Genomic DNA, 22,943 nt, shown 5'->3' on the forward strand with positions numbered 1-22,943 from the left:
AAATCATTAAAATCGGTTCACGAATGTCGGAGTTATCGCGTAACATACATACAAAAATAAATATATTTACATAATTTTGAAGTCGGTTAAAACCATTAAAACTATGAAAATTTCTGCAGTGCAGTAGGCTACTCGAAGTACTTACTTTGTCTACTACACTCTCATAATCGTAATTGGCACAAACCTCAACAAAATTATCAAAACTTATTGCCATATTATGTAACTCGCGACAAAACATGATATAAACAAAATGTACAAAAGACACCAGGCATAATAAACATCAATTAATTGTTTATCAATAACAATATAACACTCAAAAGGGTCCGCTATCAGTTTGCCACAACTTACTTTAGATTTATTGCTATTGTACAATCGTATCACTGCCCTTTATTTTAGGCTTTCTTACTTAAGATAAACAAATATGGACTTCATTTCACCAATTTTATAAGGACAAGAAGTTATTGACATTGATAAGCGTGATTTGATTACTCAGATTTACATGATCACAATTAACAGTTAGTAAGAATGAGATGTTTTTTATAGCCATGTACCTGTATGCTTAAATAGTTTACTAACGATGATTAACGATTTCACATACATAATTTTATAACTAGCCATACAATTAATTAAATTAAAATTATAAAGAAAATAGTAATAACACACACTCTCTCTCAACAAGCCCCGTACTAGGGAATCCCTGTGTCGCGGCTGCCATTAACACACACATAGACAATCACAAATTACACCCAAACTCACGAGAGAAATAAAAGTAGGCCATACAAATATACTTCCTGGCCCGGGAATCGAACCTGGGAACTCTGTATAGCAGTCCGGCATGGTAACCGTTCGGCCACAGAGGCAGTTCAAATAAAAAGAATAGTATCATTTGTGTGCGCGTGTGTGCGGTATACGCGCGTGTCTGTGTGTGTACGTGCGTGTCTGCGTGTGTATGCGTAAGTAAATTTGCAAAATATCTAGGAGTACTGTATAACTATTGTAATATGTCCGTGATGGATTCAGCCTCTTCATATAATTTCATATAGGGGAAGCGGGGCAGATTCGTACACTTTTTTTTAACTTTAATTTCTGGCTACTAAATGATATTATAATGAATTTTTTTTGTACCTATTTGATGATATAACTAATAAGCATTACTAATTTAATCTTTTCTTACATAAATAGCATTGAATAATTGAAAAATTTAGATTTTAACAAAAAATGTGGATGGTACTTTGATACATCGCTTGGGGCACTTAAAATGTGTGTGCCTCCGCTCTTGATCTATCAAGACTACTTTTTAGGGCACCGTTTGAAAAGTATTATTTGTAATATAGTCTTGGAAGTAGAAACACAGGAAGAAGAGCTGACTATAGCGCAAAATGTATCTAGTTCACCTCTTTACAATGACTTGTTGAAACAGTTTTATATTTTTCGTACAAAATAACTAATACCTAGCACTATCAAGTGCTAGGAATTAGTTATTTTGTACGAAAAATATACGTACCAAACTGCACCACTCACTAGTGTATAAAAGTACCCCACCGGCCAGTTTAGAAAAGAAAATTTATTAAAAAAAACATTATACACTCTCTCAGTCACATCCAATTCTAGTTATTGAAAACACTAGTTTACTCTGTATTAAGACATAAAACCCTGTAAAGTGAACAAAACTGCAGTGGCACTCGTACTTGTCTCGCTTATTTTTTTAGTTAACGGCTGTGAAAACACTTTGTGACCTGTCGAAAACGGCTAACTGGTGAGCTGCATCATCGCATGTCTATTACTCATACGTACAAAGGAACGTTTTAGTATTATCACAACTAATATTATGTTTGAAGATTTGGAGATAAAGCAGGTGTATGAATGTGTCCCCTGTGTTAAACTGCCCCGCTTCCCCTACTTTGCCTAAAACAAGGTTTAGAAATTGTACTTTTTGTCGATGGCATACACTATAATGCTTGCCATCGTGGTGAAAGGATCGGTATAAGGTACTCGCCGATTGTTGCTCAGGGTCCACCAGACGTAGAGGAAAGAGGAGGTACCTGGTGCGGGGAGGCTCCTTTCGCGCACTAGACATTGTACACTACTGATAACCAAAAACATTGCTGGGAAAACATTGTTGGGAAATTACAAAGCTCGAACACTAAGAAAAATCCTTCGATCCAGCTGCACTCGAACCAGCGTCTTCTAACAAACCGTGCTAGACGCTATGCCAATTAAGCCACGGAACGAACCAACAGACCTTACGAAATTTTGTATTTGCTTGTTGCAGATCTTTGTTCTTTGGTTTTTAACGACTTTTTTTTCGTAGCGCCATCTGTGAGAAATCTATTTCTTCACTCAGGCAGGTACGTGGACTAGAGATGTCGCTTAAACAATTGTAATTTTTAAGTTTTTTTTTATTGAATGTCAATGGTTCTCCTTGATATTCAATTGCTGGGAAAATTATTTAAAAAAAATTTCTCTTATAATACAAATCGAGCACGTCATCAATAATATGTTAAGAGATTTTCAGTAAATCTATTTATCTCTATGCATTTTCTGGGAATTAGTGCACTCAGAAGTTAAATAATTACCGGTTTGTTAATTTCATTATTCATAGGGTCGCGGGTTCGCAAAAGTTAGGCACTGGTAATTTGATAGAAACAGAAATTAGTAATGAATAATCATATTTAATGGCACCTTCGTGGTTTCCAATCATACTTGATGAAGATTTCCCTACTCGAATGTTGCAATTGTTGTATGAACATTAGAAAATACGGCACAGCTGTGGAGTACCTATTGGAGGTACCTATTAGGTATCTTATTACCTTTATTTAACTTAGGCCTTCTCAAGGCGAAGGTGAATAGACATTATTTATTATCGACATTATCGTCACTTCCCATCAGGTCAGATGGAAGTCAAATGCGCACATATTTTATCGTACAAAATATGCTTGTCTTGAGTAATTAAATCATTGTAATATTTTTAAAATAGAGTCACAAAATTGGAGCCAAAGTAAAAGGAGAAAAAAGTAAATATTAGGTTTTCAAGCTTGGAAATAAATATTTACCGGGTACAATGTTTATAAAGTTAAATCCTATTAAGAATTACATAGTTTACTTTATGATTATAACCAAAACAAATTGTGAACTGACCAAAAATCCTAACGGGTCTGCGAGACCCCTCTCCTTTAAAACACACGCATCAGGCGTGACGCGGGTTAATTTTATGCTACATTAATACGGGGCTCTTTTAATAGGGTTAGTTATGGTAGGGCCTGGGCTCCCCTGCTTCTCAGGGCAATATGTTATGCCTCGAATGTGATAGGATTACCTCCTTGTTGTGATAAGCCGCTTGGATACTAGCGTTAAGATTGCTAAATGCAGGGATTTTTGTTTTTGTAAGCTTTAGCACAGAAGAAACCCTATTGTAGGAAGTATACTAAAGTAACAAAAGTTCTTAGATGATGTCGTCCCCTTACACTATTGATCTTAACTTACAATTTTGACGGAATATAGTTATTTACATATTATTTCGATCGAGAATTTCATATTCTATGTTGTGAAGTAAATAATTCATTTGCGTCGTAGGTAATTGTATATTCAAGTATTTGTTATTACGAGCTAGTTCAAAAGGCGCTAGTAATATGGACTAGCGCTTAATAAATAAGTATATGTATATTCAGAGATAATCGAGGGACTAGAACTAGCCAATATATATCCGAGGTAGTTAGAGGTAGTCAATACACCTCGAGGGCTTACATTGGCTTTTAGCTCGAGGTGAAAACTTTACTTTGCATTTCGATTGCGAGAAAAAAATTCAGTTGTTTTCGCTCTACAACAAAATTATGAACCTTAATTCTGAAGCTTTCGCGTTATTTTTTTCCAACCAGACACAGATACAACAAACGCACTAACGCGGGAAAATAATATGGCTCCACCGTCTATGTGGAAAAGACATGGAACTAAAACCGACCGTACTACTGGCTGTTTGAGTTTGTTCACTCGAAGTAAATTAAACAATTAGGTACTTTTTACTCCCTAGGGATTAAGATCAAAGGATGCACTTTACTCCCTCTACGTAAGGACATGATGATGTACATTTAGAGCATGAGAAGTGAAAAAAATATTATTGCATCAACAATAAAATTTTAAACCCTGACAAGCAATAGAGGTACTTAAGTTCACACAACAAAGTTTATATTATCATGCCTATGTTTGTCATTGCAACCTGTTATGTCAAAGTAACAAGCGATACAGAAAGTATTAAACCACCTAGCAGGTAGGTTATATTCCTACAAGGCTTCGATTTCTAAGCATATTTCAGTACCAAACGAGCTGCATGTGAAAGAGTTCGTCCAAGGAAGTACTGCCACCTTACCTATTTCTGCCACCAGTAATGTGAGGTTTACTGCGTTCAGATTTTGAAGAATAACGATGCTGGTGAAATTACAGGCACGTGAGTCTTCTCAATTTATGTCTCAGGGACACAGGCGCATTTACCTTACCTATTTCTGCCGCCAAGCAATAATGTTAGCACTACTGTGTTCCGGTTTTGAAGGGGTGCTGGTGAAATTGTAGGTACATGGGACTTGTCAACTTATGTCCCAGGGTGATGGGCGCCGTGGCAGTGCCCCTCAGATCTTTGCGACTTAAAGCTCTGAGTGGTTGAGACGTGCGTAAATAATGAGGCGCACGACATGTTCGTTCCGTCATTGGTATCATAAAGAAAAATATAGTTTGACTTTATTCGGTTCGAGTAGTTACCATTTGAAGGAAAATCTTAGCACCACGATTCAGTATTTGCAAAAAATGGGTCTATGCCATCTAGCGGATTTTCATAGAACTACAAAACGCCCATGGTGGGTCGAAAGTTGTTACATGGTTTATTTCCATTGCTAGACACACAAAAAATATTTGACAATTAAAATGTACTTGCAGGCACAATGCGCTTATGTTTAATATTGATGTATTGTTGTAGACTTTTGTTGCAGCAAATAAAAATGTCTAACAAGACATTTGTCACTTTATTTGCATTTTTTTCTGAATTTTTATCTTGTTGTACATTTGGTTTGGTAAAAACTTAGAACTACTTACTTGTGCCAGATTAATTATAATTGCAACCATTTAGACACAAGAAATTTAATAATAAAACAGCTCTGACTCATAACTTCAAGTTACAATAAGAAAAAAACAAAACAATAAAGAGAAATTATCATCGCACTTTTGTCATACCCTCTACATTCATTTATACATACACATATTGCAGCGTAAAATTACTTATTCTTTTTTTTTTCACACAAAAAACGTGGGTGACATTTTTTTATCGTATCCCACAGAAAAAAATGTATTCATGAAGAATCGATTATAATTCTATTATAATTTATTCATGAAACTCGAATGGATTCGTTTCAAAAACAATAGAAGTGCTAGGAAACATTTTAATTTTGTACTCTGTGACTAAATTATTCATCATAACGCTTTATTGTTTCATTGTACTTGCATATAATTTATATAGTTTTTCAATTTGTTGTGTATGTCTTAGGAGTATTAAAATTGTAATAACAATTGTACAGTTCGTCAGACGTACCTACCTTTCTTTTAGTATAATAATTAATTTCGTAATCTATGGTACGTAGTAGTAGTACCTACGTAGGTACGTATGGATTGTTGATTATATGTTTGTTTGATATTGTGTCTGCATATTTGTAAAGAATGTTGTTATACACATCCAAGAAAGACACAACAATGTGTAATAACTACTACGTCCCACTATGAACTAAATAACTTAATTGCGCAATTAAAAAAGGTTATATAATAAATGTTGCGGAAGGCTTATTATACATATAACTGATTTTGGGGACACAACTATGATACATGCAAGATTATACTTAATAAGAGGCCGTTGGAAATATCCAAAACTCGTTCCCTGGGGACCAATAGGTGTATCAACCAGAAAACCGCCAAACTTTCGCATATTGGCGCGAAATCACTCTAGTCTCCCGCGACCAATTGATAGAAGGGGTTTGTGAACCAAAATGGTACAGTGACATTCGACTTTTGTAACTTGAGCCGTGATAAGCAATAAGCCATTATTAAAAAAAAACAAGCAGAACGTGTGTGAATATGATCCGACCCTCGTTCGTTATTGTAAGCTTACTTATCTAGTATTTCTCATTGTAAGTGAATGTTTGTGTTCTGTTTTGAGAAATAAATGTCTTAAACCGTACTCTGAATCTAATTGTCTTCTCACAAATTACCTAACTACCTAAGAAATGTGCACACTCTATTGAAATTCCGCAGGAACATTCGAATGTCAGGGGTCAAAATACAGTATTAGTGTGTAATATGAAAAAGTAAATAGTAAAAAAGCGCGTCGAATTTGATAAATGCGTGTTTTGGGCACGCGTCATGCGATTCGTTCCGCGTGGCGCGTGGCAAGATGGCACGTAGTTTTCAGAGCAATCATATTTAAATGCACTTTGACATATGAAGTTAAGTGAAGGTTAGTATTTTGTACAAAACGTAGTAAAAAAGAGATTAAGCAGCATATGTCTTAAGATATATATGTTCATATTTGAATTTATACCGTTTCAACAAACAGGTAAAATGGCAGTGTCCTGGGCATACCTCTCGAAGAACCGATAATACATATATGGGGTGAAACATCGGAGTGGAGAATACTGCTCGACAAACAAAGTGTAGGACACGCTCTGACCAGATGGAGTGACGATCTGCGAAAGGCTGCTATAGATGCGACAAGCTGATAACCAAGCCAAAAGGCGCCTTGGGTGAGACCTATGTTCTAGATTGATGCTGACAAAACAAATATGGTTATACACTTTGTTCATTCAAGTTCTTGTCAATAACAAGATACTAACAAACTCGCGTCCTTTTATAAAATTAGTATTTCAGCAAATATAAAGGATGACTGATAGCTCAATTTATTTTTATGAGGTCTCCATAAAGCAAAAACAAGCAAAAACATAAAATGTGTAAGCAAAATACGGGCACCCTTAAACAACAGCTGTGCTAAAGTCCTTGAAATCGCGTCTTGGTTAATTTTAGGACACCGTCTGTCTGGGCACCCCTTACATTACAGGGTGTGAGGAAATGACCCCTGAAATTGGCTCCCGCCCAGTTGGATTGCACCTTGCCAGCTTGACTTGACTAATAGGCCTTATTATGGCCACTCGGCGTTTGTCACTTGTTTCTGGTAATAGAGTTGTTTGTGTAAAACTGCGTTTAGTTTGCATATGACTGTTATTATGACAGCTTAATTTTGGTGCTCAATGATCACTCCCTCGTTATTACAAGTAAATTAGTATACTATTAGTATGCATCATATATGTGTTTTAAAGTTGATGTCATAAACAATAAATGTTTAAAATAAACCTACATCGTCTACTTAGTTATGGATTACTTAAATAATTTCGTTGTTTATACTTATATTATATACAACTGATAAAACAATTGGACGAAAAAATATTCATAAACAACCAGATGGCAAAAATTAAAATAAAAACAGTTTCTAATCCTTTTAAGTAACATCATTGTCGTTATTCAAGATTACTCGACCCAAAAACGACTTTATAAAGGACATTCCGACTGTGATAAAAAATAAATAAATATAAATCAGTTTGGACCAGTCCACAGAAGCCGCGACATTAAACGTTTTTGTCCCAATTTGCCACGGACAATCCTTTTGGAAATGGTAATAACCTTTAGCATGTATAACAACAAATCCAATGTATTTTATCTTGGTCTTGTATTCGTATTATGTATAATTATTACTCCATTTCGCTGAGAATATCCAATAAGACATATAGGTTCAAATTGATAGTTAACATAAAAGGGGCATGCACTTAAGAATGTGTTATGATGATTTTAAAACGTGTTCGTACGTAAACTAACAAGTAACGACGCTTAAGTGTGATCACAGACCCTGTATTTGAACGGCATACTTACATTGTAATGTACAATCGGCGACAGATTAGTCAGTCGTAATGAACCACAAAGCAATTAAAAAAAATTATACAACTACCTACTTATTGACTAACTGTTCATTGATCACTTAAAAAATTACGAAAAGTTTAGACAATCATCCCATTTAGAGTCGGTCGGTGTTGCTTCCTCCATTCCTCGTAGTTCATAGCCAGCTTCTTATAGCTGATATTATATTTGAGAAGATAATAAAAGGTAATATAACCTCAGTACAGAGTACTAAAAAATCGACCTCAAAAGCTATTCATTCCCTAGTATAGTTCCCTAGTAAGAAAATATTCCACCTCAAAGGGTGGCCCCTTTGAGGTGGAATATTTTCTTCAAATTTAAATGAGACCACTACAGAGGTACCCTCTTTCCAGCAAACAAAGAATCACCAAAATCGGATCACAAATGCCGCAGTTATCGTGTAACATACATACAAATATATATATAAATTCGAATTGAGAACCTCCTCCTTTTTTTAAAGTCGTTTAAAAGTGAACAAATAAAGAAGAAAAGTACGTGTTAACGCAATATCGTCATCCACTAAAACTTTTTGAAACAGGATATATAATAAAGTCGTTAAAAAGCAAAAACAAAGATCTGCAACAGGCACACTGAACAATTCGTAAAGTCCACCGGTTTGTGCAGTGGCTTAGTTGATATAGCGTCTGACACGGTTTGCTAGAAGATGCTGGTTCGAATCCAGCCGAATCAAAAGATTTTTAATAGTGTTCGATATTTGTATTAATAACTATTATAACAAACTAGTGGAGTAATTTCACAAAATTAATAGAATATCATGGTGAAACATCGTGACATTCGATAAAAACTTAAAATTAACAGAATATATAAATTTTTGTGTAATTGTAAGTATCAAACAAATGAACGTCTATTATTTACATATACAGTATACTAAGAGCATAGGACTATTTTTTTTTTTTACTTCAATGAACTCACAAAAACATGGTGAAAATGAATCTGTATTTTTTTAATATTTAAAATAATTCCAGATGATTATTAATATCATTAGCCCCGTCGCTTTTAAGTAAAACGATCATAGTTAGAAAATACTGTTTGAAGAAATGTTTAGTTGCACCTTGCAGCATTCTTTTTTGCACCATTACGTATTTCTACACTTTTGTATTGTTAAAACGTGGTTGACTGTACATATTTTTAAACCGCGTACCTATATTTTAACTCGATGTTTAAGGCCACTTCTTGGAAATCGTTAAAAATATTACGAGTCGCAAAATATCTTAATTTGGGATTTCGAAGCCTCGAAGGGAGGCAGTTTCTCTAATTTATGCGTGGTTCCATTTCGGCCTCGTCGCCCCTCTGGCTACAATGGGTTAGACAGGGTTCCCAATGTATTAAATTTTTTAGGATATTTTTATATTTTATTACAGTATTTAGATTTAATACAAATTTTGATAACACGGTTTGTTTAATACGTGTACACAATATGTATTGTAGCTCTGAATCGGTCACTGAACACTACACAAATGTTTTAAATGCCTTAAGGTAGTTTCAATAGAGCGTTGTAATTACAGGTTCGATAGGACCGCAAGAAATTAAGTAAAATGAATTTAGATCACATGAAAAATTGAACATAAAAAAACCAACCCTACAAGAATTTCGTGACATTTTTAATAGACATCCCTATCGCTCCCTTTATTGATGCACTTTTGACTAGTTGTGATTCTTGTTTATTACCCATTTAGTCGGGACATTACATCGGCGGGCGTTTGTTTGCCACCAAATGTATTGTTACGGATTATTTTGTTTGTTTGTCCCATTATCCAATTGTTTGAGTTGTGGTTTTTCATTTTCTATGTACTGATTGATCTAATCAGGTTTGATGCTTTTAACCGATTATAAAAGGTCAAAGCTCTAAATTTTACGTGCAATTCCTTTTTAACTATTGTACTGTTGTAAGTTAGACTAGCCTATAAGCGATTTGTTTGTACCTATTACTTAGAGTGTCATCTTATTTGAATACCTTCAGTCATAGAATAATGTAAGTAACTCATAAATATAGGTATGAACATAGATTTCATAATTATATTAGAATAGTACATTTATTGGCAACTATGAAATAAGTGACAATTCTGTGCCTTGTGTGACAGTAATGACTTTTGGTTTACGTCATACTGTCGTAAAAATCAATGTTTATTTTTTTTGACTCTTTAACAATTGGGAATTATTTTAATGTATCCGTTTCAGTTATTTCGGATGCTCATGTTAACTTCGGATACAGCGGGGGAAAATAGCAACATTTTGCAATTTTTTTTGAGTTTTTGGTCAGATATTGTACATACTTAACAAAAACTTGATATAGGAAATGAAACTATTTTTCCAGATATAAATCGCGCATATTTCTTTTTCCAAACAAACCGACGTTTCGGGCCCTTTACAGGTCCCATGGTCAACCATGACCATGGGACCTATACGCGATTTCAATCCGGAAAAATAGTTTAGTTTCATTTCCTATGTGTAACAATCGCGAAAACATAAGAACTCGATAAAAACTTGATACATATAAGTAAAAAATGTTATGGTATATTAGTTATAACATAAAAAGCTACAAGCGACAAAACGTTTAATACCCGACTGAAACTTCTTTTATTGTATAATGAATTCTACAGTGTCAATGAGTTTCTTTTGAAACTATTGCAATTTTGTTTTATTTGACTTCGGTGTTGTATTTAGAGATGCAGTAGTTATACTACTTTATTTTATATTCATTATTATTGTTTGCGTTAGTGACGATCATATTATCTATCCTTTGACATTGTATTTTTAATTTTAATATTGTGTCATTGATAATATGAAATAAATGATTCTATTCTATTCTAAACATAAGGAATTGTTCCGACGTTCGTAACGAAAACGTTTTTGGATGGATGGATATGGATATTGCACTCTTAGTGTAATAAGGTTAAATCTGCAAAATGACAACTTTTCAGGAGACAGTTATAGGGACTCTACAATCGAACTTAGTCGATAACTTTTTCATGATCAAATACCAAATTTCACATATTCGTCATTTATTTCACGTACTTCGTTTATTTTTATGACTTTGGATGACTACATGGGGGGGGGGGGGGGAAGCTTATTAAAACAAGCGTATTTTCAAAGTTCGTTTAAGGATAAATTCGTTTAGGCCTCTTGTTCACCAAAATGTACATAATGTGTGAAGTGATTTAGTCCCAGACATTATTATTCCTATGATCACGTACCCACCCAGTGTACATTATAAAGAAAACATCGCGTTCAAATTTAGTGCTATAATATATTCTACATTTTCTTAGGGTATCTAGAAAAAACGTCTTTCATACAAAATTGAGGTCATACTTGCTTGAGTGAACCTGACGCATGTAATATATTTTGTACACTGTAATTAATGTACATTAGGCGTTTAGCGCTTTTCCCGTTGTACGTCGCTAGGTCTTAGGAGGTTAGGATACATGTGGGCAAACAAGTTATTACAACTATACTCAATTCTAAATCATCATCGAATGAACGAGAATAAGATTTGCAATTCAATCATCTCTTCTCCTTCAAGTGCCTCTCCATTCTTGAAGGTCGGTAATCAGTTTTCTATATCTTTTTTGTTCAGGGCTAGCCTGATAGTTGTTCCACGGTCTTGATGCCGGTCCACTCCCTGACGTTACGAAGCCATGAAATTTTCCTACTTCCAACCTTCCGCTTCCCAGCTACTTTGCCCATCATTATGGTGTGCAATGGATGATATCTGTCATGTCGCAGTATATGGCCTAAATAGGCACTTATTAAATACAACGTAGTTATTAAAATGAAGAATTGACTTTTTTGTATTTAAATATTTGTTTTATTGATTATCATATTTTTTTATATTATGTTTGGACTACGATGATATTCATAACATATATTTGTGAAAATATTCCTCCAGTTTGTTGTTATAATTTGAAGGTAGAAGAAACATAAAGAAAAAATACTTTGATCCGGCTCGAATCAGCGACCTTATCATACCGGGGCTATTGCTCTATCAACTGAGCTACGGAACGAGTCAGCAGACCTTACGAATCGTAAGAACTCGAATCGTTTTAACGACTTTTTTGCCGTGGCACTACCTGTATAAAATCTATGATTTTTCTTTTTCTTCTTCTCTTTTGATTACAGTCGCCCGAGGCGTTATACAGAGGGCAGTCGCATATTAACAGACTCCACACACAGCGTTTCAGTCATCATATAAAATTTTATACTTTTCTTATTGTGTTAATCTCGAAATCTCTTGTAGTGCGTTTTGTAAAATATCGAGCAAGAAGTTAATCATTAAACTTTTTGTTAAATTCACATAATATATTTTTCATTTATTTTTTTTCGATAATTTTAGTCTATATGTCATTTTTAAAGGCTATATTCAATGTTTTATGTAATAAGAATGTTCTAATGTTTTAGTTTATTAAACATTTCCAGTAATTATTATATTAGAGAATCAATCTCCAATACAGCTTTAATAATTTTTTATAACATCCCGCACTCAAGTATATTCAATCGGTTAAAAATTGATAAAAAATGACCTAAATGAAGTACCTATAAAACATGAACAACGACAAAATACTCTGATTGCTTCATTTCCTGAGAAAGTTACGCGGAACGCAACCGTTATTCTTCAACAGTTTAAATATTGAACGTTGATTGAACAAGAACAATCCTGTTGGTCTTTATTGACCATTGGGAGCATAGACAATCGATTCCTCGTCTTTGGTTTTTATTTTGAATAGCTTCTAGAAATAGCTCCTATCATTGGAAGTCACCAAAAGCGTTTTTTTTTTCAATACTTTTTTATTTAAGCCTACGATATCTATGTACTAGTGTCATACTAGTGTACTAGACGCGGCGTTCCATACACAGGCTTGTGTTTCACTGATGTGCGGTGAAGACACAACACTTCAATATCATAGATTAATAAGCAACAGAGTGTTCTGACTACATAATAACAGAGTAGGGATAATATGAATAAATTAGTTACTATATATAAATTTTTAAAATATAAAAAAGACTAAGTTGCAAGGTCTAAAGATCATAATATAATAAAGGCCTTTCCGGAAGGATAAATATATAACATAACATCAATAATTTCAAAAAATCGATTGTTTATTTTTTCCTTCACTTGATTTGTTTTTCTTTCGAGTAATATAATTATTATAAATAGTAAGCGGAAGGCCCCTAGGTGGGCATAATTGAAATATATTGTGCAACTAATAGCGACTTTGCCAGGGGTTTTACGTTAAATCCCCAGCTATGGATAAAATATCACTGGTAAACACTCAATATTATCTGCCTGGCTAGGTTATTCCCAATAGGTATAGATGTCATGTCTGTCCACGGTGCTACGGCACTTGTACTCTTTGACAAAATTCAATGATTTACCCTAAGATTTATTACATCTTTGTGTTTATTTGACCTGTTGAATTAAAGTAAAAACTATGACTTAACACTTAATTATTGAAACAAATAGTGAAAATTAAAAAAAAAGGCAAGTCGTAAATAATTTATTATTAAAAGCATTTGCTATCAATTTCATTTGAAATTTACCATGCACTTTTCGGTGGAGGACAATATCTTGATGAAACTTGTACGTCAAACGTTCACAACCAACGGAAAACGTGTGAAGTCGCCAACCTGCACCTGGCCCAGCGCGGCGGACTATGGCCTAAACGGCTGAGAGGCGACCCATCTGAAGCAGTGAGACATATAAATGGATTGATGTTGAATGTACTAACGGACGTCACGGCTTGACGGTCATCGGACCCATACTAAAACTGTTCCCCAATTTCAAGAATACTTATAAAGTATATTATTATGATGGTTTGCTAAATAGATTATTTGCAACTTTTTGGTACATTCCGTTTCTTAAAAAAATACTTTAAGAAACGGAAACTTTTATTGAAGTTTGTTTCTATAACGCGGTTTGTGGACGCGGGTGGACTGGAATGAAAAAGCTGTAAAACGAAGAAATTAATAATAATAATAATTGCCAGGACATACCGCTTCTCCCATTTAAAAATTGAAAATTAATCTTTAAGTCCTTGGGAAAGGCGAGAGTCTAAAATAGATGTAATAATAGTAATAATAATTTGCAGTTTTATCTTGATTTTAAAAACTACACCTACGTGTAAATGTTTTTTCTCGCTTCCGACGAACGTAATCCTGATCACATTCCCTCATTTAGTGTTTATGTATTTGAAAAAATCATTACATTTTTTGATTATACCAAGTGACGGGACGAAGAAGTCGTGCGCTTGGTGGTAAGCGACACGTCTATCCATAGCAGTTGCAGTGCTACTCAGAGCTTTAAATCGCACAGATTTGAGGGGCATTGTCACTGCGCCCGACACCCTGAGAGGTAAATTGACAAGTCCCATGTGTCTGTAATTTCAACAGCACCCTTATGCTTCAAAACCGGAACGCAGTAATGTTCGCATTACTGCTTGGCAGCAGAAATAGGTAAGGTGGCAGTAGTTCCCTGGACGAACTCTTTCACAAGGACTCCTACTTGCAACTAAAATTATTAAAGTCTGATCTGGTCTTAATTATTATACAAGAGATCTTAATCTGTAAATTTTTATTGGTTTGTTGGCTGTGCTACACCAATAAATTAAATAAAATCAAAGTAAATGCAGCACAGTATGGACTACTTAATAACAGTGGTTATTTGAAGCTTACATCACGAATATTAATATTAATGTTCTCTCTTTTATATAGAGTAATGTGTATATAAATGATATTTGTGATGATATTTATTACAAAAAAGAAAAACAATAAAGTAAAGAATTATTACATCAAATAAAGATTTAATTACATGTTATGATCAAGTAAACGCAGTAACACTTTTTATAATTACATGTATACTATAAAGAAATCGTAATTTTTATGTACCTGTACTCGGAAAAATACAATTCTACATATCGCACTGTTAATACAATAGTGTATTAACTCAAAAAGTGTATTTTCTCAGAATCGACGAAAAACTTATTACTCGCTCCCCGTGAAAGATCTGTGTAAATTTATGTATAAGTTATTTCCTACTTGCCAGATATACATATTTAAAAATAAAGGAGAAAATAATAGTTTCCTATTTTTTAATAAGGACAATTTTGGCCAGAACTAGCTCACATAAAGCGTGTCTCATTTTGAGTTAAGTTGTGAAGTATATTTTAGTTCTTTTTTACAATATTTTAACAACGATTTTATTAACGTGTAGAGAATCAAATTTTACGTTTAACTATGGTATATTCTTGCATTTCACATATTTGGAGTTATAACACTATTGTAATAGCAGTGCGATATGTTAATTGTAAATTTATCATAGTTCCAGGTAAAAAGTAAAATGATTGTCGAAAATACACAACTTTAAGAATTGACAGAGAACAGATATGAAATAATATTTATTTTAATTATCGACTTTTAGGTTTTCGCCATTAGTACGTATTGTTGGTAATGAAACTATTTTTTCGATAAGTCGTGTATGTTTGTTTTTTCAACGAAACAGCCGTAACTATGAGATCTGTAATGAGCAAGAATATTTGGATTGCTCGAAAAAACAAATATACGTAATTTAGATTCGAAAAAATGGTTTAATTTCCAATTTATTAGGTTTTTAATATATGACCATCAATAATGATCGTTAACTTAATTTTAACGTTAATTTTTCTTATTTTCCCTTCTCATTTCATATGAATATATAATACATGTGTGAAGTAATCTACACTTCAAAGCTACAGTTATCAAGTAATAAAATATCTAGCACAAGTATTAATCAATTTATTATATCACTGCCATTTAAACTCTATTTTATTGCGTACAAATAGACCGACGTACTATCGTGTTTTATAGCAAATCTGTAGACGATATTAATGGCTCATTGAATTGCTTGTTGCATCTTAATTTTGCGATAAAAGGTTGTAAACACGCGAATTAATCAATGAATATGTAGGCAATTACATCTCATTGATAGTTTAATAAAAACCAATTAGGGTATGCGATATTGGATTTAGTGCAAGTGGACTTAATTAGTTGAGTGACTGAAATAACAATATCTAACGTCAGTAAATATTACTATAGTTTCTATCAAGGGACTAAAAGGAGCCAAAATATGTACCTGTATCCAAAGTGGTTAGCCACTGGAGCTTTAGCGAAGGTGTCTATTACTTCGAGGGTTTATATTGGCTTTTAGTATTGAGGTGAAAACTTTATTTTTCACTTCGATTGCGAGAAAAAAACTTCAATCGTTAGTAACGCTCTACAACAAAATCATGAACCAAAATTTTGAAGATTTCTCAATATGTTTTATCCAACAGACACAGATACAACAAAATCATGAACGCTTTCGAAATCGTTCGAAAGCGCTAATAAATTGGAAACTAAACAATTTTTCTGGATCTAAATTACGTATATTTGTTTTTTCGAGCAATCCACATATTCTTGCTCTTTACAGATCTCATAGTTACGGTTGTTTCTTTGAAAAAAAGAAATATACACGACTTATCCAAAAAAATAGTTTCATTACCAATAATACGTAGGTAGTAATAGCGAAAACCTAAAAAGTTGATAATTAAAATAAATATTATTTGGTATGTTTTCTGTCAATTCTTATAGTTGTGTATTTACGACAATCGTTTTACTTTTTACCCGGAACTACAATTAACTTACAATAAACATGTCGCGCTGCGATTACAATAGTGTTATAACTCAAAATATGTGAAATTCAAGGTTATATCGATAAGTGCTACGTCGTGTCACTGAAATGGTCCACATACAACACATAAACACACTAACGCGGGAAAATAATATGGCGCCACCGTCTATGCGCAAAAGGCACGGAATAAGAACGAAAGTTTTAGAAAAAAAATCATTTATTTCTTGTAAATATGGTACACTAAAATCAGATGTTACAAAATTTAATAAACTCAGCATATTTTGCCAACAAGCCGCATAGAAATATTAAAATAATAGTAATTCCGTTAAAATATGAAAATTCGTTAAAATGTCAAGTTTTAGAACGTAACATTTTCGTACTGAAAATGGTCCACACACAAGCACTATTTTTTATTGAATTTCCAAAGCGCAGCGATCTGTAGGTTTACTTACTTTGATGAATTATTATAATTATCTTGTTTATATATCTTTGAGTGTTGTTTTAGTAGTAATTACATTGTTTACTTATTGAACTTTTGTCTTTTGGCACAAACTAGAGCAAGTACTGGTTGTTTGAGTTTGCCTAGGTCACTCGAAGTAAATTAAAAAACTAGGTAAACTTTTTATTCCCTAAGCATTAAATGATGCATTTTACTTCCACTCTGTGAGGCTATATACTGACGTACTTTTAAAGCATGAGAAGTGAAATAATTATTTATCCTACTAAGTGTAGTTTTGACTATTATCAATTTTAAGTTGCAATTTGTTTCAACGTTCGCATGGGAATGAAATAGTGAAGGGATAGAGAGAGTTTTAAAGTGGTTGTGAATCGTTTCTTGCAGTTTTTAAACTTATATGTGCACGTTTCATTTCCACTACACCCATAAATCGTTTCTTTATAATTTGACTTTGATAGTATATTTAATACTTGTTTGATTTTAAAATTCCTCCCATCTTTAGAAATAACAGGACCATATTTCACGACTTAGCACTTATTTAGGAGAGGCAATAAACACCATTCATATTAACGAGGTTTTTCTTTAATAACCAAATAAATCATCTCGAATTCTCATATTCATAACTACGATATTAGAAAAAAACCTATTGATATTTCTATTAGAATCGTGATAAAAAATGACAATGATACAGAGAGCGGCGCGGGAGTGGACGGCGCGGCTGGCCGAGGTCAAAGCCTGGCTGTGGAGCTATGCGTCATCCACAAAACATTTAACATCCTAATTTCGTGGGTAACACCTAAGCGCTAGCGCCGACAAAAGACTCGATAAAATCTGGGTATCGATGCGGCGAGCGAGCGTCGTACGCGCAGCAGGCGGCCCCGCCGCGCAACTAATAACTTACATTTGGATTACGCTCGTTAGCCTCTTCGCACCTTGCCTGACGTTTATTTTTTATTAATATAAAATTTATTCCGACCCGAGAATATTTGGGCATGAAGACTTATAATAATATTAAAGTAATAAGTTATGACTGAAGGGATAAGTGTATCGGACGCGACAACGTATGCAGGCGCATTATTTATTCTGTTATTAAGACATTACTTTTAATCTTCTTAGGTCAGCTGGTTGGCTCTACGGACATGACCCTTACACATGGACAGCCCTCTCCTGAGTGTTTAATCTAGGTGTTTTATTATTGGATTACAGTCAATGTGAATAATGCGACCTTGTTGGCAGCCGGTCGATTGAGAGTTCAAATACGATTACGGATTAGTGCCGGTTTCTTAATTCTTTAAGTGATTACGCTAGCGGTCTTGCACCAATTAATGAAGGTGTGCAATGAGCCCGAAATGCGATTTAACCGAAAGATCAAGGTGAGAGGATGGTGATATTGAGCTATATTACAAGAATACATTTGTAATCGCTGTCGCTTGTCGCATTTAATTAATTGTGACAACGCAACGTGATAATGGTTGTTTTGACAAAGCAGTTAAGTTCGCCACACCGCTGTGGGTGCAATTACAGCTGTGAATGTCAAAGGAATGCGTCATTATGTCTTCAGATACATGAAGGTGCATTTTGTTCGGTAAGTGAGCGGAGAAAGGGAAATGTCGCTGGTAATGTAGAGCGGAATTTGCCAGTAATTGTTCAATTTCTTTCTGGAATATTTTTTTTTGTAAAGAATCAGTTATGTTATATTAAAGATTTTCTTCAAACGAGCTGTGTTACGAATTTATTTTAATATTATGTTTTTTACGTAAAGACCAACGTACGAAATGGCGTATTAAAATTAAAGAATTCTTAAAAATTTCATCATATACATATATGGCTAAATATGTTATGTAACCAATTTACTCTATATAAATATAAATTTAATAGCAGACAATTGTACTTACTTATTTTATTTATAATTAACTAAAGTGTTAATTATAAAAATCAAATCAATTAATATTATATTTGATTTTTATAATTAACACTTTATTAAAGAATATAGAAATAATTTAACGCGTAAGGTCAAAATACACATTATTTTATAAAAGGAGCAACATCAGACTGGACGGCATGACGTTTTCTTTCTAAAAAAACAAATGATCGAAGTTGGATTCCTTCATTATTTATATACTTTATTGTGGAAATTATATTGTACATATTAAAAATCTAAAAAGAAACAGCTCTTTCTGACGGAAAACACAAATTTAATTACAAGTATATAATTACGATTCGTTAATTTATTGTCGACAGAAATTTAATTAAAAAGATATCATCAAAATTTTTTCTCATTTTGCTAAAATTATTAAGAGTCTTACTTTGAAAACAATGCGACATTAACTATGTTAAAAACGGGTATAAGAGTAAATTAATTCTATTGATATCGAATGGAAATTAATTTGATTCTTCTATTTTCCTCTCGAAAGAAAGAAATAATTTATATTTATTTCATTTGATTCTGGTTAATATAGATAATACAGATAACGTAAAAAAGTTCGTTAACAAATTTATATCACCCTTCTATCAACCTGCTAGACGCCTTTAACGGCAATACTCTCCCTGTTGAGAAAGCCCGTTACCAGCAGTGGGTGTATTTATACTGATATGAATATGAAATAAACATAATTTTATGACTACAATAAAGTAAACGGATAGTATAAATTTAAATGAACAATAAGCTAAGAAATACTACAAAACTAGAATTTACCGTACTGTAGTATAAAAGTGATTATAGAGTTACTTTAAAGGAACATTACATAAATGAACATAAAATTACAAGTCAAATTTTTGGCTCTAAAGAAAATAAATATTATCTAGTAATATATACTTTCGAAGGAATATAGGTATATGAGAATAATATGAGCGTAACATAAAATTTAAACAGCCTACATATTTTTCGTAAGGATTCAACAAATCTAAAATTAATGGTTGTGTTTTTAAAGGCAATTTTGTTTTCATTTTCTTAAATTTCTTTTTTAAAAATATTAGACTCAAAACGTATAACTGTGTATGATAATAATTGATAATGTTACAATGGTTTGCTTTACATTACTGAATCTTTTTAAATGGTAAATATGTGAAGGGAAACTGTAAAGTTTCAAATAAAAAGAATATTATATTTATATGTTAGCTAAAAGATAAGCTTAAAAGATTTTCAGAGTATTATAAAAAAAATAATAATTATTCTTCATTGAGAAAGATGTTTTTGAATATTGTTCATTTTTAAAATATAAAAAATAAAAGACAGTCAGTCGTGTTGAGTTCCTTTCAAAGCTAGAGTAGATTTGGGCCTACCTTTGCTGCTGCCACCATCCTCATTGGAATCTTCGCTGGGTGGCCCGTGCGGCGCGCGCGCCGGCAGCGGGTGCGGCAGACGCGGGCGCGCGAGGAACGGCGGCGGCACGCCGAAGAATGGCAGGAACGGCGGCCAGGTGGGCCGCGGGGCCAGCTGTGCCGCTGCCGCCGCGTACAGCTGTAGCCCCGCCGGTAGCCCGCTGCCCTCCAGCACCATGCCGCCGCCGCTGCCGCACCGACTACCCGCGCCTGATATCTTGCCGCCCGACCACTGCACTGCCCTTACCGCCGTGACTCCGACAATATACCATTTCCAACTGTCATTTTAGTATCACTCGATCAAGTCACGTCCCCGAACAAAATCAACACCAGCACTGCCGCGACTCAGTTATTTTTCGTGACATGTGATGCCTTCCGTCGCTGTGTTTACTTCACACACATTTTCCCGATCCCGGAGTGAGGGATGTGCGCTCACTAGGCTTGCCGAGCCTGGCACTGAGATGGCGCGCCGCCGGAGGGCGGGGTCAGGCCCCCTTACCCCCACCCAAGCGTAAATTAATTCCCCGCCTCTTTCATATTATAGATTTATTCCACTGACAGTACCATGAATTCGCCTGGTAAACGATGTTATACCTTATGTCGGGAGTTTATAGATCGATTTTGAATGGTGGATAATAAATTAAGGCTTTGCGCGTATTGAATTAACGAAGGCATAGGCGCCGAGCGTAGGCGAGTAGAAATAAACTTTATCTGTGTGTCGTAAAGTATATTAAGGCATGAAATGGTGGGTCCGCTTGAGATTTCCATGGCCTGTGCCGGCGGGGTTGCGGGACGCTCATAATCTTTTTTAGCCGCATGGCGCGCGGCACAAACAGACATGTAGGGAGAATTCTGTAAGGAGTTATGTTATGGAAAGCAACCACAAACGTTTTGTCGATTTCCCCGTATGTAATAAGGAAATATGTATTGGCATGTAACATCGGCGTGTACAAAAGATTGTTATTGCTACGATTTTATAGCCTGCGCTGCAAATTGGTGTGGTTACTGATGAATGACGTTATTGCTAAATAATGATCATATTATGAAAATTCTACACTTCTATACTAAGTATAATAATATGCTATTTATTTATATCAATAAATAACCATGTATAGAACAAAGTTTAACATCTGACTGTTATTGAGTTGTATATTTTTTTGAGTAGATACTTTTTTCAAACTACAGTCAAATAAATTAACATTGTAAGAAGAAGAGAAACTCATAAATTGCTTTGGAGATAATGGTAGTGTATTTCACGTTTAGAATTTGACAGGTGATAAGCAATCAACATCTAATCTAGCGGATGGAGCATTAGGTAAGCATTGTTGTCCGTCCGTTCGTCTGTCGGTACAATAGTTGCGTAAAACTAGATTACCCCGGTCGCCGGCCAATCACTCTAATGGCTACAAACTATCAATCATACAAAATTAACACGTTTCAGATTATATTTTTGACAGTGATGAATCATAAGCGACCGAAAGGCAATCAATTTCACAACCAATTCCTTATTCCATTAAATAAAAAAGTAATAACCTAATTGACATAAATAATAATAAAATATGTCAAGACAGCGTAACGATCGCTCGGACGCGACATGACAGCTCTATCAGAAATCTCGCACTGACTGTACCGCGTGTCCCGCCCCTCCATTGTGGAGGAGCCGCTCGCGTTTCTGATTAGTCCGTTGCTGTGGAGAGGGGCGAGGTATGGGAGGGGCCAACAGCAGGGGGTGTTAGGAAAGCTTAGTGTTGCATGAATTTAATTAGTGTGAGGAGCACCTCAGGCGCATTAGGAGTCGCGATGGGCGAAGCAATAAAAGATATAAAGGAATGAGTATAAATTAAAAGTTAAATAGAGAGTGCCGGTCGAGAGAAAGAGAGAGCTGAGGGGAGTCTTGTCGTCTCTGTTGCGAGGATGAGTCTCTCGTAATTGTTTGACGGTCTTATTAGTATCAGTTAATGTGGCGCTCTCTTTTTCCCGCGAATTTAATTACTTTTTAATTAGTGCTCGCTTAATGAGAGTTTCGCTGCGGGCGTTTTGTTTTCAGCGATTTTACTGGCTGAGTTTTTTTCTTGATCATGAAACGGATTAGAAACAATTTTTTTATTTGAACGACGTTTGAGTTTAAACTCCGATAAGAATTATCAATTTACGACTGTATAATTATTAGATGCGACATTTAATTAACAATTTACATTAGATATAATAAAACCTGTATATTGTATATGTTTGTCACAGTTAAGCAATATCATGCAATATACACTCGATAAGACGTAGACGTAAATTAAGCAACATTACAAGTACAATCATCCACACAAATCGGTTGCGTCTTCAACATAAATTTAAAATAATATTGACTCTACAATGGACTTTAAAGTCAACATCTTACAGGAAAATGCTGGGAAATTCCAAGACCGTTGTATTTACTGCCCACATATAGCACATAGGTCTTCTTGCTTAGATATGAAGTTTATCTTATATCTCGCTCGCTCCTATCGGTAAGTGGATATA

The 22,943-nt window shown here is 34.3% G+C and overlaps 1 protein-coding gene across 1 annotated transcript in view; it reads right to left on the reverse strand.

Annotated features, from left to right (window-relative positions):
• LOC113228418 (homeobox protein unc-4-like) overlaps positions 1 to 20,610 on the reverse strand; it is a 54,292-nt gene extending 33,682 nt beyond the window's left edge. Inside the window, exon 1 of the mRNA XM_026461716.1 lies at positions 20,394 to 20,610. Within this exon, the coding sequence (XP_026317501.1) occupies positions 20,394 to 20,610 (217 nt within the window). The remainder of the gene's footprint in view (positions 1 to 20,393) is intronic.
• Between the last annotated feature and the right edge of the window lie 2,333 nt (positions 20,611 to 22,943).

The sequence above is a fragment of the Hyposmocoma kahamanoa genome, unplaced genomic scaffold (genome assembly GCF_003589595.1).
Source record: "Hyposmocoma kahamanoa isolate Upper Pololo Valley unplaced genomic scaffold, ASM358959v1 232, whole genome shotgun sequence".
Classification (NCBI taxonomy): Eukaryota; Metazoa; Arthropoda; class Insecta; order Lepidoptera; family Cosmopterigidae; genus Hyposmocoma; species Hyposmocoma kahamanoa.